The following is a 12,786-nucleotide window of genomic DNA, read 5'->3' as shown; positions in this document are numbered from 1 at the left end:
ACTGTAAAGGACTTCTGGCTGTTTGGCCTTACAGATGTTTTCTGTTTCCTCTAAGATCATGGCAGTAAAGGTGAAAGCTGGTAGAATCGTCCGTGAGATGGATTTTCCATGCAAATGGTCAATGGCTTGTCAGCACTGAGTGATAGGAATAGATGAGAATGGTTTTAATATTAAATAAATATTTTTCCCCATTTTCTCTTGAGAATGAGAGATTTTTGAGAATGTAATTGTATACTTATTTCTGTGAAAAGTGAAAACTGAACCTCTAATGCTTTGTTAGCCTGAAGATAAAGACACTAAGTGTTTAGTTACAAATGATTGTTTCCATTTTTACATGCTTGGAGAAGAGCCTTGACCATGACTCTCCGCTATCTCGCCTAGATGACCAAACTACTGAGCTTTATTTTGTCTTTATTTAGCTTCCTCCAACAGGTATTTTTATCTTTTAAAACTGAAGAGCCTGAAAATTTTCTGCCTTTTTAGTTTAATATTTTACTGTTTTCTTTAGAGAGAAACATGGTGCATTTAGAAAATATGGAAGTAAACCATTCCATCTGACTGGCCCATTGCTTTGGTGTTATATTTCCTTATTGCAGCTGGACTAAGGATAAATTCTTGTCCTTCTAACTGACACATGCAGCTGCTTCAGAGGCTGCCATGGAGATAAATTTTTGCAGTGTGAGGTACTTGCTACTGTGCTGCAATTCATATTTCCTTTATAATAGCAGGTTTCAATTGTGATCATAATGATTTATTTTAGCTGTGATCCTAGGATCACAGCTAAAATAAAGCTATCTGTATGCTCATGTGACTAAAGGTTTTTTGTTAATCTGAAATATTTAATGTATATCGAGGAACTGATTTGGAGGAAGATGCTTTCTCTTTCCAAATATACTTAAATCCAATGAAGGGATATGAATTGGAACTGTTTTATAATACAAAATATGAATTATTCTTAATCTTGTTTTGACTCATCCCTGAAACAGCAGAGCATAATTCTAAGACTGTCCCAGCCAGTCAGGGTCCAGCCTGTAGCTGTTGTGCAGCTGATCCAAGCTCAATCCTGCTCCTGCTCAAGAGCAAGTTTATGACAGTTTAAGATTAGTATTTCTGAAACAAAGTAAGATTATGAAATGGTCTAAAGAAGTCTTGATATCATGTATTGAAAATATGCCTATTTATGGATGCACTCAGTAAAATTGGGAATCTAAGTTCAAAAGTTCAGAGAATGCACAGAACTCAGATTTCTTTATTAAAAAGCTTTATTACAGTTACATTAAGGTTTAAAAGGTTACATACATTTTTATTGGTATTGCTTTCAGCATTACTGTCCATATATATTGTCACTATATTACTTGTCTGAAAGTAAATTATCCTCTGAAAACAGTAGTAGAAGAGAAACAAAAAAAAATTGTGTATAGCTGTCAGTGATCCTGATAGTTACAGAATGAAAAGGAAGTGGAATTGGCAGAATTATCAAATACCATACTTAAAATTACATTAGAGCAACTATTTTACCACATCATAATTCTCATATAAGTGTTTCTCAGTTAAAAGTGCCCCGTGAGCAGTTACAATTGCATAGGCCATCTTAAACCTTCCTCAAATACATAAGGTTAAATAAATATTTTTAGTGTTCCCATACAACTTTTTACATCCTGTGAGAATAATTGAAGAGTAGTTAAGCGTTTAGACAGTTGGAACATTTTTACAGGTGGCCACTGTGTTTTTGGTTCTGCAGAATGCTGTTAGGCTAATCTTCTGGTACTAACCACTAACGATTTAATTAGGTGTCGTGCTGTTCTCCTCTGATTGCAGATTGTTTTAAACTTCACCACAATGGACCTTTACAAGAGCAGTCTCTGTTGGTATGACTATATTGAAGTAAGAGATGGCTACTGGAGAAAATCACCTCTGCTTGGTATGCAACTGTTGAATTGCAACTATTGAAAACTATTGAAACTGTTGAATGCTGCACTGTCTATAGTTTAGCGACATCCTAAAAAGTACTGTGGGTAGCAGGCAAGGTCCAAATCCTGTGGACCATTGAACTGAATGAGTATTGTAACTAAATTGGGGAGGAAACTTAAATAGGCTCACATAAACAAGCTTTCATTTCATTGTAACCAAATGATATTGAGCTTTGCATATGGAAAGATGAAAACTACAAAACTTTTGCTTTGCTTATGGGTATTAAGGTAGGAAGTTGCCATAATTTTGTTTATAGAAATGTGGAAATAGTATACAGACAAATCTGTAGAGCATGTAACAAGAAATTTGTAGAGCATGTGATGTGCTGCACAAGGGGTCACCTGCTCTAGAGTTTTACTTACTTGTTTTGTTTCTGTATTTTTTTTAATTATGAGAGAAGAGGAAAAACTTTATGCTCTATACAAAGGACATAAAAAGCAATAACGAATTAAGTCTTAGAGCTGTAACTCAGAAAACTGCAGCCATTCTTAATTCAGAGGATTGGTGAGATTTCAAATCCCATCATGCCACTTTTAGATCGTGGTATACTTTGTCCATAGCTGCTTTGCACTTTACTATTGAAGAAAAAGGGACATTTGTTGGTTAATTCTAGCTGCAGGTTGCAGGCAGTGTACACTAAAACAATACTGACTTTTTCATTGTTGCTTTTAAATAGGCTAAAATCTCAAGCTCTACATTATTGGATTTTAATCCTTAAACTAACAAAGTCCAGAAGAAAGTCCTTCTAAAGGATGAGATACCAATATTGGACTAAATTAACTTATTTTGATATACGTATACTTTTGTGTTTGTACAAAAGTTCACATAATTATATCCCACGTTGTCCAAGTGATATGTGTATATATGACCACCTGTAGTTTATGGACTATACATTTTTTGGGGGAAATATGTCCTCAAAAAGCAAAATCTTTATATTTAAACAATCCTAAAGAAGGTTAACTTTTTCGCTTCCTCAAAACTGGAACTTTTTATTAGTTCCATGGGTTTCAGAATGAATAGCAGTAGCCTAATCAAGAGGCCAAATTTGACATTCTGTGATCTGCTGTGATTTAAACTGGGGATTTCAGACCACAGGAAACAGGAGATGCTTCTTGGTCAGTTGTTTGTTTGTTTTTTAGAATGAAGACTAAAACTATTTATTAGCATCCTCATTACCCCAATTAAAAAGCAACAATAAAAAAAAAAAAAAAAAAGGAAGTGGATACAGAGAATAGATTTTTTTTTTTTTTTTTTTTTTTTTTTTTTTTTGTAAACAGTGCTTTTTGGGGTCATTGAAAAGAAATGAAAAAAAAAAAAAAAAAGGCCAGACAGTAACTACCCTTTTCTCCTTTTCCCCCTCTACTGCCTAGACAAACATAAATTTCATCCACCTAGGATGAATTTAAGAAGATTATGTAGTCTAGGGTTATTTGGATGTTAGTTTTTAAATCTCTTTGGTGTTTAAAGAGACATGATGGTGTTGAGCAGTGTTATTGTGACCTAGATTACTTTCCCTTAAGATTAGCGCTAACTTTACCCCTTTAAAATGCCTGGATATGTATGTATAGAAGCAATCCACAACAATCTATTTTCTCCCTGATTCTGCTAAGTTTTTCTACTTGGACTCTTGAGCCTGAGAGCAGTGAAAAGAATTAATGAAAGCTTTTATTATAAAATCTTTGTGTATGTAGGTCCTGATCTGCAGAAACACATGTACTTAGCTGTGTGTGAATAGTTCCACTGAGTTGGTTATGATACTCCTGTTTATAATGCTAAACATATATATATAAATGTTTGCAGCATTTGGCTTCAGAGGCGACAGAAAATGCAGTTACTGGTTGCATGTTTTTAGGCAGGTTTTGTGGTGACAAACTGCCAGAAGTCCTCGCGTCTACGGACAGTAGAATGTGGATTGAGTTCCGCAGCAGCAGCAATTGGGTTGGAAAAGGTTTTGCAGCAATATATGAAGGTAAGTCGCTTAAAATATTAGAAATGACTTAATTCTGGGACAAACTGTTAACCAGATGCCTTTAGGATTTTTAAAATAATTCAGAAATAACTTAATGCAAAATTGATATTTTATTACTAAAAGAGACAGTTGGAGGCATAAACTTACTAGATAAAACATTTTGCTGCTCTTTATGTGGTCAGACTTCAGGTTGTCTCTTTTCCAAGGACCCCATTAATGATGTTTATAAGCATTTCTTGCTTGTTGTTTGATTAACCTAAATGTGATTTTTCTTTTTCCCCTCTGGGTGGGGAAGTAATTCTCAAGTACTTTCTAGTTATTCTTTACAAAATCTGATTTGAGTTTTCTGTATGCTCGAGGATTACCTAACAGAGATCCTCCTACAGACTGAGTACGTTAGTAAGTCAGCATTCACCTGTTTAAAATATAACCTTCTTAAAGATTGAATCTGTGGTAATAAACTGTATGATTTAACTGATACTCAAAAGTATTTACATGATTTGTTCTGATCACATAAACATACATTTACTTTTAGTAGTCCTCATGAAAATATTTATTTACATTGGCTATTTCTTCAAATTCAGTGTAAGCTTGAACTGATAACCTGTAGGTCAAAAATTTGTGTATAGATGAACTTTCTCTCTCAATTGTCTCTTTATAAAGGTTAGTAGATTTTAATTAGGAATGTATACTAGGTATATTTCAACGGTGAACAAAAAATCTAATTGTTTTGACCTTTTAAATATATTCTGAAAAACGTATAGATCCAGATTATCAATGGTGCTGCTGGTAATAGCAGTCTTCCTGAACTTCTTTTAAAAAAAAAAATTTAGCGCTATTAGGAAGGATGAATTATGTTTGTAAAGTGAAAAATATGTAGTGGTTTAAACAGACTTTGATTGCAATATTTTGTCCTTGATAGACTTCAAATCTTTTCCAAAATAAACTCCTCATTGTGTTTGTGTCTTTTTGTTTGTTTTTTTTTTTAAGGGGTGTAAAAATGCCTGTTTGGGCATGGGGATGGAAAATGTCATTGTTGACAGTATACTTGGAATTTTATGCTTTTATCAGCTATCTGTGGGGGTGAAATCCACAAAAACGAAGGCCAGATCCAATCTCCCAATTATCCTGATGACTACAGACCAATGAAGGAATGTGTGTGGAAAATAACGGTGTCAGAAAACTACAATGTAGGATTAACCTTTCAAGCGTTTGAGGTAAAGCTTTTTAACTGATCCTAGAAAACCATCTAGTGGATGTCACATTTAGTGACATTGAATGGAATCCTCATTAAACCTATGGTAGAATTTAAGAATTCTGTATGAAAATAACCTCCAGAATTGAATTTTTCTCTATGTGAGACCTTTCTTTTTGCAGAAATTTTCAAGAAGATTAAAGGTTTTTATCTGTGTTATTTGAATTGGAAAGTTTAAAGTACTGACTATACTTGCTGTTAAACAAATGCATAACCTAGTTCAATAAAGCTACTTTAGTACTCTGTTAAATAATAGGGTTGTTGTACTTTAGTGCTAAAAGACAAAATCTATCCAGAAAGAAACCACTGTTTTTTGGCTTCTGTTACGAGGGAAAAAAAAGGCTATTTAAATTCAGTTTACAAACCTATATTTAAAGAGGGAAAGAAAACTATGGTGAGTCTTATTTAAGTCTCTCTTGCATATATCTGTGTAAACATTGCTAAAGAATGGTAAACTCGTCTGTAACAAGGAAAATAATATTTCATATGTCTTTTTAATACATACATTATACACTGACTTGTTCCTGTATAAATTTAGTAATATACCTAGTTTGTCTTGAGTATGTCCCAGTAGTAATGAGATGAGGAACAGTGTGTACATATTTTATATAAATTTTCCAGTTTTATGGTACACTTATATGCTAATCATAGCTGTCATAAATATATGATTTTCAACCTGTAATTTTAGTCTTATGGACAGACTTCAGGTGTATGGCGCACTTCCATACGACTGAAAGTTCTGAGCATGAGATAACAAATATTTATGGCTTTATTAGCAGTTATGAATATAAACAGTGAAAACTTTTTTTTATAATTTTGCAGATTCTACTTAAATTTAACTTTCTTGTATCCTGAATTAATGTCCACCCTAGACCAGATAAAATGTACTTTCTCAACTCAGAGTCTTTTTGCTTATGTTGGCTCAAGGTTACTTAAAATAGGATGTTAATATCTCTTTTCAAGCAGTGTTGAAAATAGACAATGTTTTTCCTCAGTTTATATAACTTACTGCCTAGATATGGAGCTTTTCTAATCCGCCATTGTTGCTCCGAATTCTTCAGTGCTGTCCCTGGAAATAGTGTTATGCTTCTGCATATTTTCCCTGCAAAAGAGACTTGACATAGTAGGTATCTTCCAAGCAAATGCTCAGTATTGATCTACATGCATAGTCTGTTATCTCTTGAACAGACCCAGGTTCTGTTTCACCTTGGCACTGTTTCTTACACTTTGGGACTTTTCTCTAATCGCAAAATCATATATGCGCTTTGCAAGTTTGGATACTTTCATGCCTCACCAATAGAAAAGAGTTACAGGCAGTGGACCAGGAAGTGAGAGCGTGAATTGGTAGGTTAACAGTTAAGGCCGCAATGAGAAGAAATTTTGTATTTCAGTTCTTCCCTAGTTTAGTATTAGGGCACTCTCTAGAGACAAAATGTGTGGACTGACATCTCCCAAGAAGCAAGAGGAAATTGAACAGGAATACAGTTGAGTGCTAGTCTCAGGTAAAAAGAACTGAGAGTTAGCATCTCTGCTAGATGTGTTTTAAAGGGGAAAAAGTCTCTAATGGTAGGAACTTGAAAGGCAAAGACTTTTCCAGGGAGAGTCTGAGTTGTGGCAAGAGTACTGCCCTTGAGCATCAGATGAAGTGCCCCAGAACGGCACAAGGCTTCTCAGATATCTCTTTTCAGCGTTTCTTTTTGGCCAGTCCCCATGGCTCCCTACCGAGAATGAGAGTTGTTTTGGAAACTGCTCTGAAGTGCCCTGCCTAGACACTTACAATAGGGTTCAATTTCCATTTCAGATCCAAGTGGCTCAATGTAGGTGTTGCAGTGCTCTGTGTTTTGGTACTAAGTCCCTTTCTGGACTGAATCGTTGGTGCATTGCCCAGCAAAACAAAAACTTGTTTAAAAATCACAGTTCTTCATGCCAGCTTAGATCAAAAATTGTAAATGTCAAGCCAAAGACTTATTGCAGTGTGTTTGTGAGAAAATTACTTCTCTGGCCTTTGAAAGGTACATTTAAGTATGAGGAATTCTCATTATCCATATTTAATGCTAGAAAAAATAACTGTATAAATAACCTCCACTCTGAAATGAAAGCACCAGAAAAGCTGAGAATTTCAAACTGTATCAGTGAGTCATCTTGTTTTGCCTGCTGTGGGCAATACATTTTCCACTGAGTGTAAGACTGCCCTTTCTAACTTGTCTGCTTGATCGGAAGCTACACTTTACAGTATCTAGAGGACAGCAGAAAAGATGTTTGGACTGGAAACTCCATCTTTTAGATTTATTGTTGTTAGTGTATAATTCTTTAAAAAAGGACTATTGGTCTCTTTGCTATTTTTATTTATTTAAAAAGCTTCTATCAGCAGCCAGTCTCACCAGCCAGTCCAGAGGATATGTAGACAATCCAGAGGGCATATAGAGCCAAGCTGTATTAATTTTCCTCATTTGAGTAGCCCTGTTAATCTCAGTGCAGATTATGTTCATTTAAATTATTTTTTACATAAGTCAGGGAATAGGATTTAGCTGATCTTCTGAAGGACTGGTATTAAAGATTCCATTAGGAACACTTCCTCCCTTTTTCTAACTAGTCTGTAAACCAAACTGGGGTTTGACTGTATCAACAAAGAAATCAACAATGGCAAAAATTCATTTGAAGCTTTCTTCTGAAATGTTATGGCTCCTGAATTTGCTCCTGAAACCCTCTTCTCCTGATAGATGTGTGGGTGTGTACGTACACACATGCACACTCCCCCGCCCCCCACACACACACCACTTTTCTGTTGAGGAGCAGTACTAAAGATAGTCTGGAATTTTTAACCAGGTATATTTTAGTCTAAGGTATCTATATTATGTATTTTTTAATTTTCATACCTGGAACTATGAGCAAAGAATTTTCATTTTTTTGTGAAAATGAATGTTGAGAAGGTTGCTTGTGTTAAGTGAGAATGGATATCATATCCGCTAAATAATAGCCTAGTAAACAGTGCAGTTGCACTACTTCTCCCATATCAGAATGAATCTAGTTGAGCATAGACTTGACTCAGTGTTTCAGAGTCTTGGAGGAGAGGGCTCCCTCCTTTTTTATTTATTCCAGGTAAACATATGTATAAATGTTTCAGCTGTGCATCTTTGCGTGCTTGCCCCACCTTCAGGAGACCTTTTCGATCTCCGGAAGCACGCTTGGATATTTTAGAAGAACAATTTCACGTGCTCACTCTGTGTGGTTCTTGTCAAGTTTGATTGCAGGTGATGTGGAACAGTATATATGTGTAGTCAGAGATGTAAAACTTTATATCCTACCAAATTTTAAGTATTTTAGAGACACGCAGCCATTTTCTCTGTTTTTCTATTTCACCATGAGAGGTTGTGGATCTCTTTTTTTTTTTTTTTTTTTTCCCCCTTGTGCTTATGTACTTGTCTTGAAGAATTTTGCTGTCATCTTTTCAACTCAGTTTTCCCATACAGTTCAAACACTGTTTCTTCTAAGCTTTCAGATCATTTTAGTTAGTGCTGTATTTTTCTGTAAAACCTGTTTGTTTATACATTTTTGCATCTGCTAACAATTTCCATATTATCCACATAAAACTTCACTGGTTTAATGTTATAATGCTCCAATAAATAAGGCTTATGAGATCGATCCAGCCACCACTAAAATACGTGGGAAGTTCTTTCATTTAGCTGAGGAAATTTTCTCTCTTTGTAATTGGAAGAATAAGAGAGTTACTGCAAGTGTAACAGATCCTTATATGACTATGTTCCCAGATGACATAAAACCCTAAAACCTGAGATTCAGGTGAACAAAACACATTTTAAATTCATTGTTATTTGTTGATTACCAAAGGCCTTAACACTAGTTCTGTTTCTCAAAAAACACTCTACTTATATCTTAGTTTTTTATATGTAGGTGTAATCTCTCAATATAAAATGTTGATGATGATGGCATCACTTGGAGTAGTAGTACATACGATGGTGAAATGGTCACCTCTTTGAATTGTTTTACTGGAAATCAATAGCACTTTATAAATTGGTTAATTTTTATAGTCTTTGAAAGTTTAGCAACTTACCATTATCTAAAATAGTTTTGTATTTGTCATCTTTCCAGAAATAAAAGATGATTCTTGGAAAAGAAACTAGAATTTCACTTCAATGGGAGTTGGATACATGTTACTTAGAGGTGCACTTGGCATCTAAAAAGTAATAGTTTCCACACTCTGCTATAGAAGATGAGAAGCATGTCAAAAACAACTGTTAAATTAGAAATTTTGAGTTGCGAAGTTTCCCAAACTTATGGTGGGAAAATACACAATTCCTTCATTGCTGTCAGTGGGCTTTGGACCAGCTCACTTATTTCTGTGTCTGAGTGGAGTATTATTTTTACTGAGATAACAAGTGGGTTTTATTTGTTTCAAGTTGGAATGTGATGTGATGTACTTAAACTTTACTTTTTAGGTTAATGAAAATCTGGTATCAGTGTTAGTGTGTCAAAGATTATCAGTGCTCAGGTAGATACATGGCTGATCTCAGTAGCTGCAAACATGCAGCTGCTGCTGAAGGTCAGTAATAGCTTGCATCCCCTGACTTCATGGCCTTACTCATCTCCCTAGCTCTGGACCAGTGCTATGCATGAGCAAATAGCTGAGGTATTACTGAAAACGGCAATATGGATTGTGCCAGAGAAGTAAATGTGAGAAAATTGCATATTTAAGTGCTTGAAGAATCAGAAAGTTGGAGAGAATTTTGTGTGCAAGTGCCATATTTTGATGGTATTAAAATGAAACAAAATCAAACAGCCCTTCCCCCAAGTTTTCCCTCTTACATAAATGAAGCAGAAATCCTAATGTGCTAAATGAAAGCTTCTTAGTGTGTAGTGGTTACTGAGCTTAGTATTGGTCATAATACACCATCAGGGCACACTCTCAGCTGCCTGTTGCACTAACTGTTTGGTTTCTGAATGAGAAGTTCTGTCCAAGAGTAAGAGGTGAATTTGGGGGGGGGGGGTTGGTCTGGTTTTGACTTAAATTTTAGCAGAATTTGCATGTACTGTGTTGAATTTGAATCACCTTCTCCAGCCCCTCCCCCCTCAGAAAATCAAACCTACTCGATTCAGCCACTTGCTCAAAACTAGTTTTCCTATCCAATTTATTTTGAATGCTTGGGATTAGTTGATTATTTTGTAGCTAAGATGCTGTTACATAAGGATGTGAAGTAATTCTGTGGTAAAATGACATCAATCAAAAGATTTTTAATTCTGTTGGGAAAGACTCTGTCTCCATAAAGACCGGCATAATTATCTGGGCTCTGGATAGGATCATGCTCAGGCTGCTGCTGCCGTCTCCTCTGGTGCAGTTCCTGCTCTGACTGACTCTCCGCATGCTATTAGGAAGAGAGTATAAGATATGCTGCACAATTAGAAGCGTACACATACGCACTCCTGTGCTAGTCTGTGCTTGGATGTCATCTAGCAGGAAGTTTAAATGAAATGCACATTTTTAGGTGTTCTGCCCTCGGTAGGTTTTTCTGACAATATGCAAAGATTCACTTGCTGACCCGGAAGGTTAGAAGATGACACCTGAAATCAGGAATCACGGAACAGAAACCAGACCCATCAGCTGAGGAAAAACAATGATAATGTTTTTCATCCTCTGGTTACTGCTTAACAGATGATAATTTTAGAAGTAGGTTTGGATCATTTCTGCCTCTCTAATTCTTCAGATGCCCCAAATTCTTAATGCACTACTAGTATTTACAGTTACCTTGCAGCATTAGTGGGTCATTTATCAAGATAAATGCAAAATTTTCCCCCTTATTGAAGATAAAAGGAAAAAATAAAATAATTAGAATTAATCATATGAAACAATACAAGCTAATACTATCCAAAAATATTTTTCATTCAATCAAAATGAAGCCCTTTAATAATTTCAAAACAGATTAATATTTCTGACCTGATTTGTTGGTGAATTACTAATCTTGCATGCTAGGATATACATGAAGGGAAAAAAGGGCTTTACTTGAATTCAGAGCAGGAATTAGGATAGTAGGAAGCTTAGAGGTGAGCTTGTACTTGTAGTTAATTTCTTCCAATTAGACTGTATCCTGCATAAACATCTCAGAAAATTTTTCTTCTTTTTTTAAAAATACAAGTGTAGTTAAAAAAAAAGTCCAGCAATGCATCTTATTTTTTTTTTCACCCTACAGGTTTACCAACACTAACCAGAGATGAGAACTTCATCAGCAGATTAATACTTGAAGTTAATGGTCAAGCCTAAACAGAACACATAAAATTTTATTATTATTATTATTATTTACAGATTGAACGACATGACAACTGTGCATATGACTACTTGGAAATCCGAGATGGAATGAATGAAAACAGTCCTTTAATTGGTCACTTTTGTGGCTATGACAAGCCAGAAGACATTAGATCTACCTCTAATACCCTGTGGATGAAGTTTGTTTCTGATGGAACAGTTAACAAAGCAGGGTTTGCTGCTAACTTTTTTAAAGGTAAATGGTAAAGCATATTTGGGGAATTGTGAATTGCTTATTTGGTTTTGTAGTTGAAGAACAATGATAGATTAAAAATATTTTTTATATTCTCTTCTTACTAAAATCAGTTCTGTACTGCTTTCAATATATTTTAACCTGTGCATGCAATTTTACCAAATCAAAAGGATTTGGAGGTATTTCAACCTCCTTGTGAATATGTCCAGAAAATGGACATTCAATGAAGGATCATATTTAATGTATTTTCCTACTCTCTTCAGATTCAAATAATCAGTTTAGTTTTGAATCGTCTTTAACAAAATGTAATTTCTGGGTTTATTATGTTGTGAAACATAACATGAAATAGTATGATCACAATAGAGACAGCCAGATCTTTGCTATTAAGATCTTTTCTTTCTGCCTACATGGAAAATTGGTTGTCTTTTTCTAATCACTCTACTGAATGAAGTTCATTGTCCATTTATTTTCCATAAGCAAGATTAAAAAACAAACAAAAACATCAAAAATTACATCTGAGAAATCGTACAGTGACCAGTAGCACCACACCACAGTCTTCCTCCAGACTCTGCTTATTCCAGGGAGGAAATAACATGACACACACCCTTGCAGTCTATCTGCACTCACATCTGCAGTAGTTGTTCCACGGGAAGTTTTTAATTCCTACCTGTCCTGCCAGCTGCACGGTCACAACCAGTAGCAGAGCTGTGGCCCTTGTGTTGCCCTTGAGATGCAAGTCATCACCAGAATCCCTTACAGAGCCACAAGCTAAGGGTTACCTCACCCTAACTGTTAGGGATTTTCTCACCCTAATCATCAGTTCTTGCTGTAGCCAAATTAAAACCTTGAGGGCTGTACATGTAATAGTGGGAGAGCTGTTTTATTCTTAATAAATTACTGATCCTGGTGCAAGGAAACAAATTTTAACATCTTAGGAATATTTCAACAATGAATCTCATAGGCATACTTTATAGCTAGTAGAGATAAATTATTCCTTTCCCTCCCCCATCCCTGATGCATTTTGTTCACTTTAATATCAGTAGAATGAAAACCTGGGATTTGAGGATTCTGTTAATCCGTTTTTG

General features: G+C 35.2%; 1 protein-coding gene across 1 annotated transcript in view; it reads left to right on the top strand.

The window, feature by feature from the left end:
* TLL1 (tolloid like 1) overlaps positions 1-12,786 on the top strand; it is a 135,148-nt gene that overhangs the window by 95,243 nt on the left and 27,119 nt on the right. The window contains exons 11-14 of the mRNA XM_062574705.1: positions 1,819-1,921; positions 3,824-3,940; positions 5,012-5,157; positions 11,509-11,704. Of these exons, the coding sequence (XP_062430689.1) occupies positions 1,819-1,921; positions 3,824-3,940; positions 5,012-5,157; positions 11,509-11,704 (562 nt within the window). The remainder of the gene's footprint in view (positions 1-1,818; positions 1,922-3,823; positions 3,941-5,011; positions 5,158-11,508; positions 11,705-12,786) is intronic.

The sequence above is a fragment of the Rhea pennata genome, chromosome 4 (genome assembly GCF_028389875.1).
Source record: "Rhea pennata isolate bPtePen1 chromosome 4, bPtePen1.pri, whole genome shotgun sequence".
NCBI lineage: Eukaryota > Metazoa > Chordata > Aves > Rheiformes > Rheidae > Rhea > Rhea pennata.
This window is presented reverse-complemented; position numbering and strand designations above follow the sequence as displayed.